At 45.4% G+C, this 24,273-nt stretch overlaps 1 protein-coding gene across 3 annotated transcripts in view; it reads right to left on the bottom strand.

The window, feature by feature from the left end:
* Positions 1-3,028: 3,028 nt before the first annotated feature.
* The window catches only part of SUSD2 (sushi domain containing 2), a 314,471-nt gene continuing 293,226 nt past the window's right edge, over positions 3,029-24,273 (bottom strand). For all 3 annotated transcript variants that reach the window (XM_068246340.1, XM_068246356.1, XM_068246352.1), the window contains 2 exons: positions 21,458-21,554; positions 3,029-3,531 (listed from right to left, as the gene is read on the bottom strand). In XM_068246340.1, the coding sequence (XP_068102441.1) occupies positions 3,477-3,531; positions 21,458-21,554 (152 nt within the window). In that variant the 3' untranslated portion in view covers positions 3,029-3,476. The remainder of the gene's footprint in view (positions 3,532-21,457; positions 21,555-24,273) is intronic.

The raw sequence follows: 24,273 nt of genomic DNA, 5'->3' as shown, positions 1-24,273 counted from the left end.
AGCTGCGTGTAGCAAAAAAAAGATTATGCAAATCGGCCCAGCGGTGACTTCTGGCGGCATAGCCCGAGCTCAGCTCGGGCTTACCGCCAGGAAGGTTAATCAATTTATGAAACACATTTTTACCATTTTTATTTATTTCCTGAACTATATTTATTAAATGAATCTCAATAATGTCTGTATGATTCTTAGTTTCAAATATGACTAGATAAGAGTCGGTCATGTTGACATATTTGCACTTATCCAGATTGCTATTTGCATGATTGAGCACCATAGACTCATCCTAGGTAGCATGTCTAACATCAGTCTTTAGAAGCCAGGACCACTGGATAGCCCTGATTAGAGAGGGCCCGAACGGTTCGCATGCAAACTTATTCGCGCAAACTTCGGTGGTTCGTGTACGCGATCGAACGCGAACTTTATGGTGGTTCGACCCGCCCCTCTACTACATCATTAGGGTCAACTTTGACCCTCTACATCACTGTCAGCAGGCACAGGGTAGCCAATCAGGCTACACTCCCTCCTGGAGCCCGCCCCCCCCTTATAAAAGGCAGGCAGCGTCAGCCATTTCACTCACTCGTGTGGCTGCAGTAATTAGAGAAGGGAGAGAACCTTGCTGCTGCTGACATAGGGAAAGCTTAGTTAGGCTCTTGTGTTAGGCTTGGTAGCTTACTCCTTCTTGCTGATCTTATTGCTAAAAAGCACTCCTCATCCTTAACAGCTCTTTTGAGAGCTAATGTTGTTCTTGTGATCTATTTTGTGTGTGTGTGTCCCACAGACACTTGTGTTGCATATACAGCCTTGGTAATTCCTACTGTGCCACTGCCAGGCCCAGCACATTCAGTTACTACCTGTGTGTGAGACAGGCAGCTGCACATTTGTAATACCAATCACTGCATACCCACCTGTTGTTGTTCAGTGCACCTACCTACCTACGTGACCGCACGCCGTGTGACTGCCTGCCCCAAGACTAAGTCGCTCCCCACACAGCATCTCTGCCTGCAGGCCGCATGACTGGCTTCTCCGCCACCACCAACAGGGTCTGGGACTCCAGGCGGATTCCTGAATTTTTAAGGCCGCTGCTAGCAGCGGCCGCTATAATAATTTTTCTGGTGCGTGTACATGCCTGCCTAATTTTTCTGGCTGCACTGCAGCTGCAGCAACAAAACAAAAGGCATGTACACGTGTCAATTCACCTTCGTGATCGTTACTTGCTTCGGTGAGGGGGCTTGCATATCACAATGAAGCAATGACCGCCGGCTATATGATTGTCTCGGAGGGGCACACCCAAGATAATTAGGTCATTGCTTCAATGTGGACAGACCAAATTCGCTCAGCTGGACAGTCACTGTTGTTCTTTCATTAAGCTACCTCAGCTCGGCGACCATATGGGCTTGAAAACTGCCATGGCCTGCACTCTCGCCATGGTGCGCACCAGTCCAGCACGGCTGTCATTACACAAACAGCTGTGTGCGGTGCGTTACACAGTGAGTTTAGTCTGTCAGTGTGAAGCAGTACTCTAATTACACTCCCTGATTTATGTATACATATGACAATAAGCTCGTCCTAAATACAGCCAAAACAGTGGAACTCATCTTAGACTTCAGGAGACACCCCCCCACACAACAACCAATTCTTATCAACGAGATTGAAGTGTCCAGGGTCTCTAGCGTCAGGTTCCTGGGAACAACTCTAACGAGCGACTTAAAATGGGCGGAGAACACCACCAAAATCCAGAAGAAGGCTCAGCAGAGACTATTTTTCCTGCGCCAATTGAAAAAATTTGGTATGCCTCAGGAGCTGCTGTCCAGCTTCTACACGACCACTATTGAAGCTACCCTCTGCTCCTCCATTATTGTGTGGTACGCAAGAGCAACCACCAGTGATAAGTATAAGCTTCAGAGAATCATTAGCTCAGCGGAAAGGACCATTGGCTCTCCTCTGCCACCTCTTGACCTCCTCTACACCACTAGAATGAAGACAAGGGCTAACAGGATCTCCCAGGACCTGTCCCACCCAGGCTGCCGCTTCTTTAAGCTCCTTCCCTCGGGCCGACGCTACAGGACCATCCGCCCAAGGACTAACAGGCGCAGAGACACCTTTTTTCCCCAAGCAGCCCTCCTGCTGAACTCCTGCCTCTCATCGGTAGGCTAGCTGCACTCAGGCCAATTAGCCCGGCCGAGGCACACTGAACCCGGGCCAGTAATATAAATCCAGCTGCCACCCTGGTGGGTGCTTCTGGGTAGAACTCCACTCTAAGGGCTGTACGAAGCACAATATCCAAACCCAGAGGACTCTGTTCATGAGCAAACCACATATTGTACTGTAGGTTACTTGCCTGTCTTGCTTATATGCTTGTATCGTTGTTATTGTCTTATGCCTGTCTCGCTTGTATTATTGTTATTGTCTTATGCCGATCTCTGTCTTGCTCTGTTGCTACTGCCATGTGAACCACAACCAATTCCGGGTACGACCTCGGTCGCACTTGGCGAAATAAAGTTCTGATTCTGATGTAAGATGTTTCAAAGCACTTTAGGCCTCCAATTTAGCATGCAATCTGATTTCTGCCCTTAAAACGCTGATTTGCGTCAAATCCAGATTTTTCCCCGGGACTTTTAGCGTGTATCCCACTCATCCATGCAAACATTCAGATGTTAGACCCCTTGAAACATCTTTTCCATCACTTTTGTGGCCAGCATAAATGTTTCTAGTTTTCAAAGTTTGCCTCCCCATTGAAGTCTATTGCGGTTCGTGAAAGTTTGCATGAACTAAACTTTTGGCGAAGGTTCGCGTTCGAGGTTCGCGAACCGAAAAGCAGAGATTCGAGCCATCTCTAGCCCTGATGTGGTCCTATGGTCCTGCGAAGTTGAGAAGAGGACTTCCTGGTGACAGGAGACTCAACCTACTTTACCTACGGAAAATAGCAGTGGAAAGACAGTAAGAGTTATGGGTAAATGCTAAATTATTCAGCACTAGCTCAATGACGAGGCACTTTTTCTACATTTTACACAGGCTTTAAAGATGCTCACAATCAAGTAAAGAACTTTAACTAAAGCAATTCTTTCACATAAGTACAGATTGCCAGGAGTGTAACCAGGCAGTGTCAGACAGGAAAATGAAACTACAGCAGACTTCTTGTTCTTTTGGAGCCTGGTCATGACTGGGATGACTTCAGGGCTGCAAAAATAGCTTGGAGACACGGGTCATCTTCTCAGCCTATTCAATTATGGGTAATAGCCACTCTTCAAGTTTTGGCACACCTGTGAAATCCTTCTATTTGTCGAATATAGCTGGTCCATACAGATTAATTTGTCTTCTTTGAGTCAACACATTCACCACTGGAAGAGTGCATGGCAACTGCTTTCTGACATGGTTGGAAACTGAAATGTTGAACTGCTGAAATTTTCTTCAATAAAATCAATTAATGAGGCAGTATGTTTTTTCCTTCAATGTCCCGGTATTTCATTTATTGACTAACTCTATGGACTCGTGGATGCCTGGTAAGTCACCGGAGGAACTGATACGTCTTTCTTCCTGCAAAACATCATAAAATACACTTACATAACTTATTATGATAATGAGAGCACCTATTTCTTTTTATTTAGTTCCATACAAATGTTAAGCAGCATTAAAGCAACAAAGAGTGCAAATAAAATGATAGATGTATTGCAGAGGTAAGAAGAAAGGTCGGCACTGCTGTATTGGCTTATTCATTGGCAAATTGTCATGTGCATATTTAAAGCATACATATATTCAATACATCAAAGCAGGCATAGTCCTGAAAGTGGAGTGCACATACCACTCTAGGTGAGTGGGTGAACAGCGGTGGGTGTGGGGTGCCTCTGGGATTGCGTATCAAGGAGTGCTGTTCTATGGAGCTAACGGCTCATGCAGGAAGAGGAAAATATATGAGCAGTCTGTACTGCAAGCAGAGTACAGGATCCATCCAAGAAAAAAGGAGTTTTTTGATAACATTAATAAAGCATGTACATTTTGTTTGTTTGTTTGTGATTGCCACTTTTGGAATGCAATATTTATTAACCACTTTGTCCTCCTGGACGTAGAGCTACCTCCAGGAGGCCATGTGCGCTCCCGCGAGCTCCCGCGGCCGATCGTTAGCCCAGGAATCAATAAATCGGGCCATGGTGCTCGATCACTGATTCCTCTCCCCCACAGAAAAAGCGAAAGCTTCTCTCGGAAGCCTTGCTTTTTTTGTCTCCTACATCCCCCTATGTCCCTCTAAGCGTACATGTTGCACTTAGAGTGACGTCATGTAAACAAACCTAAGGTTGCCATCTTGTGGCCACAAAGTAAAACTACATCTACATAAAAAAATAAAAAAAAATAAACATATATTTACATAAAAAAATTACTATCTACATCCCACCCTCCCAAAAAATACCCAAATAAAATGTTTAACAATAAAAAAAACACAAATATTTACCTAAGGGTCTAAACTTTTTAAATATCTATGTAAAGATGAAATATTTCTATTTTTTTTATTATAAGCTTGTAAATAGTGATGGATGCAAAATGGAAAAAATGCACTTTTATTTCCAAATAAAATATTGACGCCATACATTTTGATAGGGACAGAATTTAACCACTTCCCGACTGCCGCATGTACAAATGGCGGCCGGGAAGTGGACCTCGCAAGGACCGCCGCATGTACAAATGGCGGCGGTCCTTGTACGGGCATGGGCGGAGCGATCGCGTCATTCATGACGCGATCCTCCGCCGGGGACTGGCTCCACCCCCCTCGCGCTGTAACCCGCCGGCCGTTTCGGAAGCGCCGGCGGGTTACTAGCACCCGGATCGCCGCATACAAAGTGTATAATACACTTTGTAATGTATACAAAGTGTATTATACAGGCTGCCTCCTGCCCTGGTGGTCCTAGTGTCCGAGGGACCATCGGGGCAGGCTGCAGCCACCCTAGTCTGCACCCAAGCACACTGATTTCCCCCCCCCTGCCCCCTGATTGCCCACAGCACCCCTCAGACCCCCCCCCTGCCCACCCCCAGACCACTGTTTGCACCCAATCACCCCCCTAATCACCCATCAATCACTCCCTGTCACTATCTGTAAACGCTATTTTTTTTTTATTCTATAAACTGCCCCCTGCTCCCTCCTGATCACCCCCCACCCCTCAGATTCTCCCCAGACCCCCCCCAGACCCCCCCCCCCTGTGCACTGTATGCATCTATCCCCCTGATCACCTGTCAATCACCCATCAATCACCCCCTGTCACTGCCACCCATCAATCAGCCCCTAACCTGCCCCTTGCGGGCAATCTGATCACCCACCCACACCAATAGATCGCCCGCAGATCCAACGTCAGATCACCTCCCAAGTGCAGTGTTTACATCTGTTCTCTACCCTAAACACCCACTGATTACCCATCAATCACCCCCTGTCACTGCTACCCATCAGATTAGATCCCTATCTGCCCCTAGGGCACCCAATCACCCGCCCACACCCTCAGAACGCCCTCAGACCCCAGCCCTGATCACTTCGACAGTGCATTGCTTGCATCTATTCCTCCCTCTAATCACACCTTGAGACACCAAGCAATCACCTCCTGTCACCCCCTAGCACACCTACCTATCAGATCAGGCCCTAATTTGCCCCGTGTGGGCTCCTGATCACTCGGCCAAACCCTCAGATCCCCCTCAGACCCCCTTCCGATCACCTCCCCAGTGCATTGATTGCATCTATTTTCCCCTCTAACCACCCCTGAGACACCCATCAATCACCTCCTGTCACCTCCCTAGCACTCCTCTCCATCAGATCAGGCCCAATACATCCTGTCATCTAAAAGGCCACCCTGCTTATGACCGGTTCCACAAAATTCGCCCCCTCATAGACCACCTGTCATCAAAATTTGCAGATGCTTATACCCCTGAAGAGTCATTTTGAGACATTTGGTTTCCAGACTAATCACGGTTTTGGGCCCGTAAAATGCCAGGGCGGTTTAGGAACCCCACAAGTGACCCTATTTTAGAAAAAAGACACCCCAAGGTATTCTGTTAGGTGTATGACGAGTTCATAGATTTTATTTTTTGTCAAAAGTTAGCGAAAATTGATTTTTATTGTTTTTTTTCCCACAAAGTGTCATTTTTCACTAACTTGTGACAAAAAATAAAATCTTCTATGAAACGGAATACCTTGGGGTGTCTTCTTTCTAAAATGGGGTCACTTGTGGGGTTCCTATACTGCCCTGGCATTTTAGGGGTCCTAAACCGTGAGGAGTAGTCTAGAAAACAAATGCCTCAAAATGACCTGTGAATAGGACGTTGGGCCCCTTAGCGCACCTAGGCTGCAAAAAAGTGTCACATGTGGTATCGCCGTACTCAGGAGAAGTAGTATAATGTGTTTTGTGGTGTATTTTTACACATACCCATGCTGGGTGGGAGAAATATCTCTGTAAATGACAATTGTTTGATTTTTTTTTACACACAATTGTCCATTTACAGAGATATTTCTCCCACTCAGCATGGGTATGTGTAAAAATACACCCCAAAACACATTATACTACTTCTCCTGAGTATGGCGATACCACATGTGTGGCACTTTTTTGCACCCTAACTGCGCTAAGGGGCCCAAAGTCCAATGAGTACCTTTAGGATTTCACAGGTCATTTTTGTTTCAAGACTACTCCTCACGGTTTAGGGCCCCTAAAATGCCAGGGCAGTATAGGAACCCCACTAATGACCCCATTTTAGAAAGAAGACACCCCAAGGTATTCTGTTAGGAGTATGGTGAGTTCATAGAAGATTTTATTTTTTGTCACAAATTAGCGGAAAATGACACTTTGTGAAAAAAAACAATTAAAATCATTTTCCGCTAACCTGGGTTTGGAGTCTCTATGGAGCAAGGAGCAGAAGCGCTGACAGTTGACAGACGCTTCCACGAGCTGAGTAAGGTGATGCAATAACTCAGCACCTGAGATAGCAAAGTCCTTGGCACAGATCTGGGTCTAGCAACAAGACAGGTCCTCTTCCAATCCGAGTCGGGTATCAGAGCGGGTAGTCGTCCAGGCAAAGGTTGGCAGCAGAGCAGGTAGTCAGACAGGCGAGAGGTCGGCAACAAGGTGGGTAGTCGGGCAAGCAGAGGTCGGCAACGAGGCGGGTAGTCAGGCAAGCAGAGGTCGGCAACGGGAATCAATCAACAGGAACAGGTTCAGCAGGTCGGGTCACACAGGAAACTTGCTGCAATACCACAGCACCAGGCAATGCACTCTGAGGCCTTTTATAGGCCATTTGACCTTACAGCGCATGCGCAATGACGCACGCGCGCAACTCGTAACGCCGCGCACATAATGCACAATGGCACACGTGCGCAACGCCCACTACCTGATGCGTAATGCCGTACGCACATGCGCATGACAACGCGCGCACGCGCACAAGCCATACGCCCGCACACACAGCAACAGGCTGGAAGAGAGGTGTACAACAGGACAAATCCCCACACGTGTACGTGCACAGCATGCAGACCCCTACACCTTCTGATGCAGAGTACCACCACGCCGCACACGACCCGCACGGACACACACCGCCAGTACTCCCCGTCTGAGAGCACGACGGCATGCCCCGAAATGCCCCCGGACACCCGAACGTGCCAGCCGTCCAGGTCTTACTGGTGAGTAACCATGACAGTGCCCCCCCCCTAAGGAGCAGCCTCCGGATGCCTTCAGGTGCAGGCTTAGCAGGATATTTCTGATGAAAGTTCTTTATCAATCGATCAGCATGAACATTAATGGCTGGTTCCCATGTGTTGTCCTCAGTCCCATACCGCTTCCACTTGATGAGGTACTGTACTTGCCTGCCTCTCTTCCTGGAGTCCAAAACGGATTCTACTTCGTACTCCTCTTCATCCTCTAGTATGATGGGTGGCGGAGGAGTAGGTACTTGGCCAGGAAAGGGATCCGGACTTACGAGTTTTAATAAGGAAACATGAAAGACTGGGTGAATTTTATAAGCTGTAGGTAAAGTTAACTTATACGCCACAGTACTTATCTTCTTACAGACTGGAAAAGGTCCAATGAACTTAGGACTCAACTTCCGAGAGGGGCCAGGAAGCCTTAGATTAGCCGTAGATAGCCACACCATATCCCCTTCCTGCAATATTAATTCTCCTCTTCTATGCAGATCAGCTTTCTCCTTAAATCGTTCCTGAGCTTTGTCCATGTTTTCCTTTAAAAGTTCATTGTTCTGGACAATCGATTCAGCCAATGAATCTGCAGCAGGAACTGCGGTTTCATGTTCTATACTTGGTGAAAAGATTGGATGAAACCCATAATTTGAAAAAAAATGGGGATTGATTGATGTATAGCATTGTTGTATGCAAATTCAGCAGAAACTGTACCCAATCGTCCTGGGAATAGTTAGTAAAGCACCTCAAATACTGCTCCAAGGTCTGGTTTTTGCGTTCAGTCTGGCCGTTGGACTGTGGATGGTAGGCAGAAGAAAAGAACAATTCAATCTTCAGTAACTTACATAAAGCAGTCCAGAATCTTGAGGTAAACTGTACCCCTCTATCGGATACGATATCATGAGGAATACCGTGTAGACGTATGATATCCTTGATGAACACTGTTGCTGTAGCTTTAGCAGTAGGTGTACCTCTCATTGGCATAAAATGAGCCATTTTGGAAAGACGGTCCACCATCACCAAAATTTAGTTAAATTCTTCAGAAGTCGGAAGCTCCACAATAAAATCCATGGAGATGGAATACCAAGGCCTAGGCGGAACAGATAAAGGTTTAAGTAGACCCCAATGTTTAAGCTTTGACCCTTTACAGCGGTTACAGGTAAGACAGGATGCTGCATATCTCTTGCAATCCTTCTTCAGCCCTGGCCACCAATATGTTCCCTGGACAAATTCTGCTGTTTTGTGACCACCGAAATGCCCTGCCAGCTGATGATCGTGACAAATTCTAAGAATTGCCGGCCTGAATTTTTCTGGAATAAACATTTTATCTTTGAGGAACCAAAGACCATCCTTGGAAAGTAGTTTTTGTTGGATATTACTAGGTGGGGGTACGTTTTCCTGCTGAATTTCTTTAATTAAACTAGACTGGAGTAACAGAAAATGCTGACTTGATAAAATCGTATCAGGTATGTCTTAGTTGGAATCTTCAGGAAACATACGGGATAACGCGTCTGGTTTCCCATTCTTGCACCCCGGCCTATACGTGATGTGGAAGGAGAACCTGGAGAAAAAATGTGCCCATCTTGCCCGTCGTGGATTTAACCTCTTTGCCGTTTTTAAATATTCTAGGTTCCGATGGTCTGTGAATATCAGAATAGGATTCGCTGCCCCTTCCAACAAATATCTCCATTCCTCCAATGCGTCTTTGATGGCCAGTAGCTCTCTTTCTCCTACACCATAGTTTCTCTCTGCTGAAGATAATTTGCGAGAAAAGAATGCTACCGGGTGCATTAACATCCTGGGGCCTTGTCTCTGAGAAAGAATTGCACCTACTGCGGAATCAGACGCATCCACTTCCAGAATTAACGGTAAAGCTGGATTTGCATGCTTCAATACTGGGGCTAATGTGAACATTCTTTTTAACTTTGTGAAGGCAACCTGAGCTTCTTGACTCCAGTAGAACTTCTTCTGTTGTTTTGTGAGTTGTGTTAGAGGTAATACAATAGAAGAAAAGTCCTTGATAAATCTTCTATAAAAATTCGCAAAACCCAAAAATCTTTGAACCCCCTTTCTGTCTACTGGAGCAGGCCAATCCAGTATTGCCTGAATCTTGTGGGGGTCCATTGAGAATCCATCAGCAGAGATGATTAAACCCAGGAATTGTATTATGTCCTTGTGGAATTCGCATTTTTCCAATATCACGTAGAGCTTATGCTGCCTCAATCTACCCAGAACCATCTTTACTTGATCTATATGTTCATCTTCAGATATAGAAAAAATTAGAATATCATCAAGATACACTATAATAAAGTGGTCGATCATATCTTTAAAAATATCATTAACAAAGTGCTGAAATGTTGCAGGAGCATTGCATAGTCCAAATGGCATCACCAAATACTCGAAATGTCCATAGCGAGAGCGGAATGCGGTCTTCCATTCATCACCAGCACGAATTCTTATTTAGTTATATGCTCCTCTCAGATCAAGTTTGGTAAAGATTCTTGCTTCTTTTAATCTTTGGAACAGTTCGGGCACCAGAGGTAGAGGGTAGCAATTTTTAACTGTAACTTTTTTTAGCTCACGATAATCTACACACGGATGCAAAGAGCCATCTTTTTTTTTCAACGAAAAAGATTCCCGCCCCGGCTGGGGATCTGGATGGGCGGATGAATACTTTTTCCAAGTTCTCATGGATATATTGTTTGAGAGTCTCTTGTTCAGGGTCAGACAATGGGAACATTCGACCAAAAGGAACTGGGGCTCCCGGTACCAGGTCTATCGGACAGTCATATGGACGATGTGGAGGCAATTGATCAGCCTTTTTCTTGTCAAAGACATCTTGAAAGTGATGGTAACAGGCAGGAATCTGATCCAGGTCTATTGACATGTTCAATAGAGGCCCAGAAGAGGCGGTGTTTTCTAAGTTACAGTGCTCTCCACAGTAAGTTGATGAAAATGAAACTAAGCCCGTGGACCAGTCAATGGAAGGATTGTGCGCCCTAAGCCAAGGGAAACCAAGAATGACAGGATACAAGGGAGATGACACTACATCGAAACGGATAAACTCCTGATGGGACGGTGATATGATAGACAGTATAGGTGGGGTTTCGGTAATAACAGGTCCAGAACTGATGGAGGATCCATCGGCCAGATGAATGTGTAATGGTTCTTTCCGGGTTTGCAGAGGGAACTGATGTCTAGATACAAAGGCTGAGTCCAGAAAACAGCTGCAGGCTCCAGAGTCTATGATAGCGGTGGTGTTAAGGATTCTTCCTGGGAGCTGAAATGAAATTGAGACAAAACAGTAATTAGTAGAACTGCGGGGAGCTTCAGGGATATGGGTGGTACTGTGACTTGTCTTACCCGCAGGCTTCACAGGACATGTTCTCACGAAGTGCCCAGCCGTGCCACAGTATAGACATAGATTCTCTCTACGGCGGCATTGACGTTCTTCAGGTGTTAAAGGGGGGCGAATCAGGCCTAATTGCATAGGCTCAGAAGTGTCCAGTGATTGAGCTGAAGGGGCAGGTGAAGACATGGCCGTAGGGCTCCAGAAGACTTGATTTCCACTGCTCTTCTCCAGTTGGCATTCTCGAAAACGCCGATCCAATTGAATAGCCAGTTTAATCAATTCCTCTAAGGTCCCAGGGATTCCAATCCGAGCTAACTCATCCTTAAGACCCTCAGATAACCCTTTTCGGAAACAACAGAGCAAAGCAGATTCGTTCCATGAGACATCCGCAGCCCACCGACGGAATTCTGAAGTGTATTCCTCGTCTGATTTACGTCCCTGTCGGAGGTTCACAAGTATAGCTTCCGCGGTGGCTCGACGTTGTGGGTCATCATATAATACCGCCATTGCTTCAAAGAAGGTTGCCATAGACCTCAATGCAGGATCCTCTTTCCCCATAAGATGATGGGCCCATGATTGTGGTTCTCCAGTGAGTAATGAAATAATAAATCCTACTTTGGTAGTTTCGGCAGCAAAAGTACGGGGTTGAAGGGCGAAATACAGTTCACAAGCATGGCGGAAGGCTCGAAATTTGATGCGTTCTCCTGAAAACCTTTCGGGCATAGGTACACGGGGTTCCGGAGCAAGAGCGGATGCAGCTGGAGGATCAGAGGGTGGTGGACCTTGGGCTGCTGCTGGAGGAGCAGGAGCTGATGTAGATGGCTGATGTGTTATTTCGTGCAGTCTTCCTTCTAATCGGGTATATCCTTCTTGTAACTCCTTGAAAGCCTCCGTCAGTGTAGCCATTTGTTTGTATAGAGTGTTCAAAACACTAGCTGTATCCCCAGACTCCATTTGAGGGCTGTGGTATTTTGTAACAACCGACTCACGTACCTGAAGGATGGAGTCTAGTGCGAGGATAACAGCTACTTATGCGGCTCACCACACAGAACCTCTGGGTTTGGAACAGAGTCTCTATGGAGCAAGGGGCAGAAGCGCTGACAGTTGACAGACGCTTCCACGAGCTGAGTAAGGTGGTGCAATAACTCAGCACCTGAGATAGCAAAGTCCTTGGCACAGATCCGGGTCTAGCAACAAGACAGGTCCTCTTCCAATCCGAGTCGGGTATCAGAGCGGGTAGTCGTCCAGGCAAAGGTTGGCAGCAGAGCAGGTAGTCAGACAGGCGAGAGGTTGGCAACAAGGCGGGTAGTCGGGCAAGCAGAGGTCGGCAACGAGGCGGGTAGTCAGGCAAGCAGAGGTCGGCAACGGGAATCAATCAACAGGAACAGGTTCAGCAGGACGGGTCACACAGGAAACTTGCTGCAATACCACAGCACCAGGCAATGCACTCTGAGGCCTTTTATAGGGCATTTGACCTTACTGCGCATGCGCAATGACGCACGCGCGCAACACGTAATGCCGCGCGCGTAATGCACAACGGCGCACGCGCGCAACGCCCACTACGCGATGCGTAATGCTGTACGCGCATGACAACGCGCTCACGCGCACCAAAACTCGCACGCGCGCGCATGCGCACCAGCCATACGCCCGCACACACAGCAACAGGCTGGAAGAGAGGTGTACGACAGGACAAATCCCTGCACGTGTACGCGCACAGCATGCAGACCCCTACACCTTCTGATGCAGAGGACCACCACGCCGCACACGACCCGCATGGACACACACCGCCAGTACTCCCCATCTGAGAGCACGACGGCATGCCCCGAAATGCCCCCGGACATCCGAACGTGCCAGCCGCCCAGGCCTTACTGGTGAGTAACCATGACAAGTGGTCTGAATGGAAAAAAAGGGTCTGGTCCTTAAGGGGGGTAAAGCCCGCGGTCCTCAAGTGGTTAAACGGTGTAATAACCGGGACAAATGGGCAAATACAATACGTGGGTTTTAATTATGGAGGCATGTATTATTTTAAAACAATAATGGCCGAAAACTGAGAAATAATGCATTTTGTTCAGTTTTTTTCTTATTCTTACAATTAAAATGCATTTACAGTAAGGTAGCTCTTAGCAAAATGTACCACCCAAAGAAAGCCTAATTGGTGGCGGAAAAAAAAAGATATAGATCAGGTCATTCTGATAAGTAGTGATAAAGTTATAGGCTAATTAATGGGAGGAGAACATTGCTCGGATGCATAAAGTGAAAACGACTGAAGGCTAAAGTGGTTAAAGGTGTTCATATTTTAGTCTATGTTGATTAGTACTTAATAGCCAGTACCTTAATTATGGTATTAGCTATGGTACTAGCTAATTATAGTACTAGAAATGCATCACCAACTCTGGCCATTATGTCTTTCTAGAATAAGTACTGTAGTGCTACATGGCCCAGTAACATGAAAAAAAAAATGATCACCATTTTATTAATATAGAAATTATGGAAAGTGATTCCAAATGGGTGATTTTCAGATCAAAAAGTGAAGATTCCAGGAAGTGGTGATCCTATATCAAATCTTGTGTATCTACAGTATATCTATGTTCTTGCTGAACAAAGCAGTATGGCATGTCAACTTGAAATGCAATAATGGGTCAGCCCCACTCCAGTGTAATATAAAGTTCACCATTTTTTATAAATCTGGTGACCTGCAGATCACAAGCAGCAGAGATGCCCATGTGCCAGAGCCCCGAGTCACACTATAACGTGATTGGGTTAGGTGAATGTTGGAGGTGAATGTTGGAGGCCCAAGACGGGATTTAATGTGCACAATGACTCAGCGGCGTTTGAGCCTTATCCTGGCCACGGATCAAGTGCGGTCTGTGACAAAGCATCTTCTGCAAAATAATTGTTGACCAGGGGTCTCTATGGGATAGGCCACCAGGATGGAGAAGCCACTCTTTTATGTGCAAAGCTGCAATGCTGTTCTATCTCTTCACCTATTTTTGCTATTAAACGGACAGTGGCAGTAGCTGGTGCCCACGTGAGTGTGTATTTTTGTGCTTGAATCACACTAAAACAAGGGGGGTTTGCTTTTTAAGTAACTTCTCACATTCAAAGTTTAAAGCAACAGGCAGATGACTGCACAAGGTTATAACACAACTATAACTTCTCTAAGTAGTTTAGGTGAAGAGTTCTGTGTGTACCCAGGTGAGAGATCCAGGTGACACCTCATTAGTGGTAGAGAATCTTATTGAAGTCTGGCTTTACAAGGTACGGACTGCACCTGGCAGTTTATTGCATCTATTGAAATTCTCCCTCCTGCGAGCTACACTATAATTAGTTGCAAATGCTTTTAATTATTCCATTACTATCCATGTAGTAGCTGGAGGTCACACTGTGTAAACCACAGGAGTTGAGAATACAAGTGTTGAACACAGCATAACAGCATATCAGTTACCTCCTTTTAAACCCCCTGTGTACAAGCCTGTGTCACTTTATACATGTCCCAGATTCCTTCCCTACAGGCTGGGAGTTCATCATGTAAATGCCATTTAATTCATAGATCTGAGATGGGACGGCTTTTATCACTTCATGTTATCAATGAACGGTGGCATTTACGAGGAACATTTGTTCCAAAATGAAGTAATTCTAGCCTTTTGAAATTCTAAAAATAGTGCATTATTTAGCCCGACTTTGGCTGGGCCTTATCATATTTAAGTCTTTAGCTCTTGGCAGGATAAGGCAGCACGGAAGATGATAGGATGATATAAGATTATTGTGTAATGATGCCCCTGTCACCCAGGACTCAGGAAGGAGCACATTTATGGGTTGATGGCTTGCCAGGATGCAGCATGTTATTAATCATTAGGCTTGATTCGCTGCCGTTAGAATTCCATGCACGCTGCACACTGCAAAACATTATAGCACCCAAAGTGTACATTAAACTCGGGCATCATTATTACGGCTCGCTCTTACTCTTCAGTGTTATAATAAGTCAGTACTTTCTGCATTTAGATGGCTTTTTAATTTTTCTTTGAAGGGACATTATTATGAAAATGAAAAATATATAACATTTAAATTATCCATATTGCAAAGGCTGTTTTTTTTACAATATGCATGATGGCTTTAGAGAGAGAAATCTCAATTTACTAGAATATTTATCATGCTAATCATGACATGGGATATTTTGCCCTGCCTGCTTAGCTGCGTGACTTACTTAACCTCTGTGTCCTCCACCACATATACATCACAAGCGGATACATCAAGTGTTCTCACAAAACCCACTAAAGTCAGTAGGGCACATGTGTAAAGGTCTACAACTATACTTTGATTACATTTTCAGCATGTTTCTTTAGTTTGACTTTTCAAAGTATTTTGAAACTGACAAAAACTTCTTCTTCCCATTTTCATTAGTCAATAAATGTAACAAAAACTGCCAGGCCCAGATTTACCTTACAGGAGCCTATAGGCACAGATGTCCTGGCACCTTAGACTTCACCCTCCATGAACCTACAAACCCTCGCGGAACCGCACCGCAAGTATGCTGGCTGTCCCAGCCATCTCTTCCCCCTTACTTCCCTTGTCCGTCATAGGTAGCTATAGGTGCCCCTTAGTATTAGGTAACCAGAAATACCCTATTAAGCAGCTAGAGATGCCCCCAAGTATTATGTAGCTAGAGAAACCTCAATATTAAGTAGCTAGAGGTGCCCCCAAGTATTATGTAGCTAGAAGAACCCAGTATTAAGTAGCTAAAGGTGCCCCCAAGTATTATGTAGCTAGAGGAACCTCAGTAATAAGTAGCTAGAGGTGCCCCTGGGAGATCTTGTCTAGGGATGATCGGAAAGAGCAAATTCTGTTCCGCCAGAATTCCGGAATTCCGCCAGCACTAAATTCCGTTGCCATTACCTTTCAGCGGAATTTTGTAGATTTCCGTGGAATTCCGCATTCTGGCGGGAAAAATTTAAGTAATCGCAAATGAAACCTCGTTTTTGCTAAATGGTAGCCCATGGGACCTAGTGGCGGTTTCATCAGTCATTTTTTTTTTTGCAGCAGCAGCAGGAGGTGTTGCTTATGCCATGGGACCTAGCGGTGGTCCCATGGCAGTCGTTTTGGCACCGCAGGAGGTGTCGCTTACGCCATGGGACCTAGCGGTGGTCCCATGGCAGTGGTTTTGGCGCCACAGGAGGTGTCGCTTACACCATAGGACCTAACGGTGGTTTCATGGCAGTCATTTTGGCGCCGCAGGGGGTGTCGCTTACGCCATGGAACCTAGCGGTGGTCCCATGGTGGTCGTTTTGGCACCGCAAGAGGTGTCACTTTCGCCATGGGACCTTGCGGTGGTCCCATGGTGGTCATTTTGGCGCCGCAGGAGGTGTCGCGTAAACTTTGGGAACTGCCAGTGGTCCCATGGCGGTGGTTTTGGTGCCACAGGAAGTGTTGCATAAGCATTGGGAGCTGGCGGTGGTCCCATGGTGGTGTTTTTTGCACCGCAGGAGATGTCGCGCAAGCTATGGGACCTTGCGGTGGTTCCATGGCGGTGGTTTTGGCGCCGCAGGAGGTGTCGTGTAGGCTATGGGACCTATACAAAATGGTTCGGATAGGTGAGATAGCTAGGGAGCTGGTTGCTATCATAGGATTGATTGTTTTTTGTTAAGACTGTAATTGGTGCTAAAATAATTCCAATTTTCATGCAGAAATCCATTTGGGTGGTTTTTGTAAGCCTATGATTGGTGCAGAAATTCCTATTTTCATGAAGAAATCCTGTTGTTTTCACTTTAAGCTTCTTCTAGGGGCTTCCATGTGATTGGTGTACAAAAATCTGCATTCCGCTGGAATTAAGCATCGTTCCGCGGAACTTCCGCTATAGCGCTATGGCAATTCTGTTCCGATGCGACGGAACGGAACCACCAAATTTCGGCCGGAATCGCGGCATGTGGTGAGCATTCCTAATCTTCTCAGTGGACTGTAGAAAGCAGGGTGAGTGACCTCTCATTTACACTCTCATCAGGACTCTGCATAGGGAAGTAGGGAGGGAGATGCTCAGATAGGCAAGTGAGCCGCCTTTTCATCACCAGTTGCCTACAGTGCCTTATAGTAAATCCGGCCCTGAAAGCTGCCCATGCTTTTCTATTTCACACGGTCATTCTCACAGACATCTTACTGCTTATATTTTTAACTCTGCTCTGATGAAATCAGTTTTAAAAGGGAAGATTTTTCCAAAACTTCACAATAGAACATTGATATAAATTAGAGGGAGATCTCCCCTGCACATTACTGAAGTGGTTAAAACTGGTGTATAGATGTTTCACTTGCAGTGGTGCAACTACAATTCATGCCCCTCCCCCCTCCCAGAAAAACTTTAATGGGGCCCTCAATGTTCACACCCTTTCCCTTGCCTCCATTTGGTGCCCTTCATGGCCTTGGTGCCCGTCTCACAAGGGTCATAAAACTAGTGTGGCCATGATGATCTTCACACCCATAATAAGTGCAGCCACAATACACCTGATCTGAAGTGTAGATCCTGTATTGGAGGAAGGGAAGGTTAGTATTTGGGGCCCCCACAGCTCTGGGTCCACATGAGAACACAGAGGCTGTTCCTCTGTAGTTACGCCCCTGTCCACTTGGGATTTACAGTATGGAATGTCTCCTCATAGTCTATTAGCATTCTTATATGTCCAGGTGATGGTGAAAGCAAAAACAGATATAGCCATTACAACTTTACACCACAAATGCCACCAACAGTGAGGATAAATAAGGTGAATTAAAACTCTGGTCTTATTCTTTTCTGTCCTTTCAGTCACTCTAATGACAATTCTTCCTCTTCACTTTAAAAGAATTATGGTTGTGTACAGGTAGTCCCCGGCTTACAAACGCCCAACTTACGAATGACCCACCAAAACGAACGCTCGCCGCCGATACGCTGCATTGACATCTTGATGCTGGGGACTACCTCTCGTGCCCCCTTTCCTAAAGCAAAGTATGCGCAGCAGAAGCCGCTACAAGTCTCACCTCTTCCATGGCTGCCTGGGCCAATCAGCGACGTCTTCTCTCCCTAAAATGTTCCTCCCAGCGGCTTCACTAGCGTTGCGTTATGATGCAATCAAAAGGACCCCCCGGCGGTCTGATTGCGTCATTACGTAATGCTAGTGAAGCCGCTGGGAGGAACGTTGAGGGGAGAGAGGACGTCACTGATTGGCCCGGGCAGCCATGGGAGAGGTGAGACTTGTGGCTTCTGCTGCGCATACTTTGCTTTAGGAAAGGGGGCACGAGAGGCACAAAGGGAACAAAGGAGGCAAAAAAGGAAGCAAAGGAGGCATAACTGGGATATAAGTGGCACAAGGAGGCATAATGAAGACACAAGGAGGTACAATGGAGACACAAGGAGGCACAATGGAGACACAAGGAGGCACAGAGGGGGGAAGAGATGACACAGAGGGGGACACTGGAAGCACAGGATACAGAGATGGCACAGCGTTCTGATTTAAGAACGAACCTACAGTTCTTATCTCGTTTGTCAGCCGGGGACTACCTGTAATTCATTAGCTGCTCAGACCATATTTGAATGTGACAAAGGATTAATTAATTTAAAATATTTTTACCTCTAAAGAAAGACGTTTTGAATCAGGATGATACCATTTATTGCTTTTACTGATGGCTAAACCAGTACAACACTCTACTACCTCTAAGGAATTTAGTATGATTAAAAAGAACTGGAAGGAGTGGATTTTTGCACATAGGAAAGGACCCCCAAATGCCCTAGTAGATAATTACATGATGTAACCTCCCCCCCAGTGTAAAAGACCAGGTCACCTTATTACATCTCAATGTGTTGCTGTGACATATAAGTAGGCCTTGTTATTTGCTAAATCCCAAAACCTTGGCACTATGAAACTATGAAATATATTAGGAACACTAGTTCTCACGTATCGACATGTGAGCTCAGTATTATTTCATAAACAAAAATGCCTTTTTCAACTAAAAAGTATTGCTTTATTGGGTTCATCTAGCCATTAACCACATTTGATATGTGGTAGAGCTTATCTTTCCTCAGAGGTAGGGTTTTGTGATTGTATTTGTTATATGAGTGTCATATGCACCTACTGCATATCTTTATATATACTTTATTTAGTTCTGTTCATATTCCTGTTTTCTCTCATCTCTGAGCTGACAGTATGTTTATTTGTGTTGTACTTAGTTTAGGTTTGGGTCACAGAGGTGGAAAATATATCCTATTTCTGTACAATGTTTATATTTTTGTATAGACATAGACAGTACTTGTGAGGGCTTAGAAAAGAAACAAACAGCCCACATAGGATCGAAATACCTAATCACCTTGCAGTGGTGTAAACTTACACCCAGCTGCAAGTTTGGCTATTGACTACCTGCAAAGTGCTGCTGTGATCTGTAGTCAATTACTGTTGGCATTTTTAGACATACAGGGGTAGTCAGGCAGTGTTCAGGCAGAGGCCAAATATAATAGATAATATAATAATTATATACAGTGGCTTGCAAAAGTATTCGGCCCCCTTGAAGTTTTGTACATTTTGTCACATTACTGCCACAAACATACATCAATTTTATTGGAATTCCATGTGAAAGACCAATACAGAGTGGTGTACATGTGAGAAGTGGATCGAAAATCATACATCATTCCAAACATTTTTTTACAAATAAGTAACTTCAAAGTGGGGTGTGCGTAATTATTCGGCCCCCCTGAGTCAATACTTTGTAGAACCACCTTTTGCTGCAATTACAGCTGCCAGTCTTTTAGGGTATGTCTCTACCAGCTTTGCACATCTAGAGACTGAAATCCTTGCCCATTCTTCTTTGCAAAACAGCTCCAGCTCAGTCAGATTAGATGGACAGCGTTTGCCACAGATTCTTGATTGGATTTAGATCTGGACTTGGACTGGGCCATTCTAACACATAGATATGCTTTGTTTTAAACCATCTCATTGTTGCCCTGGCTTTATGTTTAGGGTCATTGTCCTACTGGAAGGTGAACCTCCACCCCAGTCTCAAGTCTTTTGCAGTATCCAAGAGGTTTTCTTCCAAGTTTGCCCTGTATTTGGCTCCATCCATCTTCCCATCAACTCTGACCGGCTTCCCTGTCCCTGCTGAAGAGATGCACCCCCCGAGCATGATGCTGCCACCACCATATTTGACAGTGGGGATGGTGTGTTCAGAGTGATGTGCAGTGTTAGTTTTCTGCCACACATAGCGTTTTGCATTTTGGCCAAAAAGTTCCATTTTGGTCTCATCTGACCAGAGCACCTTCTTCCACATGGTTGCTGTGTCCCCCACATGGCTTGTGGCAAACTGCAAACGGGACTTCTTATGCTTTCTGTTAACAATGCCTTTCTTCTTGCCACTCTTCCATAAAGGCAAACTTTGTACAGTGCATGACTAATAGTTGTCCTATGGACAGATTCCCCCACCTGAGCTGTAGATATCTGCAGCTCGTCCAGAGTCACCATGGGCCTCTTGACTGCATTTCTGATCAGCGCTTTCCTTGTTCGGCCTGTGAGTTTAGGTGGATGGCCTTGTCTTGGTAGGTTTACAGTTGTGCCATAGTCCTTCCATTTCTGAATGATCGCTTGAACAGTGTTCCTTGGGATGTTCAAGGCTTTGGAAATCTTTTTGTAGCCTAAGCCTGTTTTAAATTTCTCAATAACTTGATCCCTGACCTGTCTTTGACCTGTCTGGTGTGTTCTTTGGACTTCACGGTGTTGTTGCTCCCAATATTCTCTTAGACAACCTCCGAGGCCCTCACAGAGCAGCTGTGTGTACTGACATTAGATTACACCCAGGAGCACTCTATTTAGTCATTAGCACTCATCAGGCAATGTCTATAGGCAACTGACTGCACTCAGATTAAAGGGGGCCGAATAATTATGCACACACCACTTTGCAGTTATTTATTTGTAAAAAATGTTTGGAATCATGTATGATTTTCAACCCACTGTATATGTATATATATATATATATATATATATATATATATATATATATATATATATATATACATACTCGTAGTAACAGCTCCTAGCAATGTTGAACTCTGGGCTGGAGGGATTTTTGATTCTTGCACTGATGATGTTATTGTGGGACAAATGCAAACAGGATAACTCTATAGGCAATAAAGTAAGAAAACTGGTTTTTATCATATATCAAGCCATACTGTAATTCTTTTCTTTTAAAGAAATGAGAATATCAATGAGGTACTGTATTAACTTTATTTTACCCAGTGCATTGCAGCTTTTTAAATCAAATTTTTTGTATGATTTTTGGAAAAAAGTAAAGGGTAGAAATGCAACCGTCAACAGCAATCATCAAAGGTTCCCGTTGTATACAGTATATTAGTAGACAAAGGAAAGATGGATGTTAAGAGAGAGATCTGAAGATTTCACAACTCCCACCCCTAAAATATTCTTTTTGACTTGTTGTGTATCAAGAGCATAATCACTTACCTACTGCGCTTCCTTTCATGCACGCCAATCAATATTAAGAGCGCTAAAAGTGTGAGGAATCCAAACACACATCCCAGGACTATCCCCAGAGTATTGTCTGAAAGGAAGAAGAGATCAGAATTAGAATCAAAACTGCAAAGAACAAGAAGACTGAACTAATGCTGTATCGGCAGGTTACTGTTGTCACTGCTTTGGCCATACATTGAGACGTTTGGGCCTTTAATTTATTTTCAGTCAGTGCACCTGCACAGATTCCTGTCTGTGAATCTTTTTGCATTGTGGGAAATAACGTCTGTTCCCAACTGCCAAGCTGACAGTATCTCTCATTGTGTATATATACAGTATATAGGTACTTACGCATTGTTCCGTCTGCAGCGTCTGGCAGCTTCTTGTAAAAGTTCTATTTGCTGCCCTACCACGAGCTAACCATTTTTGGAAAGCTGAAAGCCCTGGCTTTCCAGTTGGTGCTGTCTTTTTTTTATTCATGTCTGCCAGTAGTAAAGATGTTGACCCACAGGATCAAACAACATGACTGAATTACATGGCGAATATCAATTGTTTCCTGATCTATCTTCGATCCCTCCCCCCCCCCCCCCCACACACACACTGCTATCCTACTATCTTTAAGTAAAGGTTCTCTTTAAAGAGTAACTGTCAGGCTGCAAAAGCTAATTTAAACCTCTATTCTCCTGTGTTAAACAGTTTCGAAGGAAGCCAAAAAGGCAATACTGAAGTTAAAAATCTCTCTTACTTTTGATGTGTGCTGAACAGCAAGGATGTTAGACCCAAGCTCTTAAAAGGACGACAGGCCGCATACCATACTGCAAAGCATTCTGGGGCTGCTTGGGTCCTCCCCTTGGCTGCTAGTGAGAAGTCACAGGCTCATGTTACAACAGCCAGCACTGAAAAATCTCCGGGCAGAGTATACTGCATGAGTCCGCTATTGTTCCTAGCCACATGGCTAATTAATATTCACTGCACAGTAGTGTTGTATTTTTTCTGAGTGGAATCATCAGGAAGCAGGCAGGACATGACGACACATTTGGCTTCATAGGAGACAGACAAACATGGAACCTGCCATGAGCTGTCAGGAGCATCATTCTCTGCAAATACTATATAACAATTCTGTGAAATCCAAACGTGGACAGTGAAATGCATATGTAATGTAAGTACAGCCAATCTTTAGCTACTGATATATGTGTTTTTTTTCTCTGAGACCTTATACCTAACAGCTCCTCTTTAAGCCCCTCTGCTGCTCTGATTTTGGAGAAAGACTTGGCTGCTCTGAGTGCTTTAGTTTTGTAGCAAGTTGATTTGTGTGGGCAGCAATGAACAAAGCTCTAAGGTTGAACTAGTTTGACAGGATTTAAGCAACGTACAGTGCCGGGCAAGATTCACTCAGACATTTGTTATCCGCGATATGCACCAGTGAAATATAAGAAAGCACAATCAGTGGTTATTCAATCAAGATATTTGAGAAGCATCTTATATCTGTGCTCCTTCATTAATCCATGTTATCTTAACTACTGTGTGCGTTCCACGGAGGAGACATGAACAGAATGTTCCCATCTCTCTTGGGCCAGGATGTGGCAGTGTCTCACAATGTGTTCATTGATAAGTGAAGTGAGTGATCAGAACAAACCCGCCCATCTTCCAAGGGCAATGTGTGCGGACATGTGATGTGAGAGAATAGGATTTACACAACTTTACTTTACATCAGTTATGAATAAGACTGTAACACCAAGTTTATATGTTGGATGACAAAAAGTAAAACAGGTTATTATTTAGTATTTATCTTTAACAGCGATTTACAGAGTACATATTTATGTCAATAACTGTCCCTCAGAGGAGCTCACACTCTAATCCTAGCATAGGAGGAGGAGGACGTGTGTTGAGAGAGCTCCTGGACTTCCAGGGGAGGTCTTTTTGCCTGTAGAGCCGGATCCAGCCTTGGAGCATCTTTTCTGGGCACAGCTTTCACCTGAAGTCCCTGCTCCGGGCCTTGCCGGGCAGGGGCTTACCCTAAGCTAACTGGCCGCTCCAGCCATGGAGCGGCCAGCTCATTCCCCCCCTACCGCTTCATCAACTTACCTAGGGGATGATGAGGTTTCCTCAGGAGGGGATATCGCCAACAACGCTATAGCCTGGGTCAAAGCCGCGAAGACCTGCGAAGAGACCCTGAGCCAGCTGAGGTATAACTTTGCAAGGGCGAGATTCCGTTATGGCATCAAGTGGAAACCTGAAATGCTGTGGCAGGACGAAGAGATGTTAGAGCTGAGGAAACAGATAAAACAGCAGAAATCAAGGTTGGTAGAACTTGAAAAAGTTGGCGGTCCCTTTGCCGAGCAATTGGGATACAGGAAGCGATTTAAAAAAATGTTGTTACCTGAGCAGTATGTCGATGATAGCGACACGGATGATGAGTGCGTGATTGTAGAGGAGGAATGCACCCCCCCGGAGAGACCACTTTGGGTGAAGGAGGAAGTGTCCCAGTCTCCCATCCCACCCGGGCAGAGGGTATGTGATGAAGACCCCATGGAGGGCAGCTGTGCGAGTGAAGTGCAAGGGATGCCGGTACCGGGCTCTGTGGCGAGTGCCCAGGTGAGTGCTGATGGTGCTGGTGCCGCTACCCCTGCTGCTGGGGGTCCTGGTAGCATGGGTGCTGCTGGGGCCCTCGGTGGGGTAGTGGGTGGCGGTGCCGGTGCTGTCCCCGCTGTGGCTGTGGCTGGCATGCCCCCCTCTAACTTACCTGGAGGTGGTGGTGTGGCTACAGCTGCAGGGGCCTCCCTGGGTGCTCGCATGGTCTCTGCTCCTGG

This window comes from Hyperolius riggenbachi, chromosome 1 (genome assembly GCF_040937935.1).
Source record: "Hyperolius riggenbachi isolate aHypRig1 chromosome 1, aHypRig1.pri, whole genome shotgun sequence".
Taxonomy (NCBI): domain Eukaryota; kingdom Metazoa; phylum Chordata; class Amphibia; order Anura; family Hyperoliidae; genus Hyperolius; species Hyperolius riggenbachi.
The sequence above is the reverse complement of the archived record's forward strand: the minus strand, read 5'-3'. Positions and strand labels throughout refer to the sequence as shown.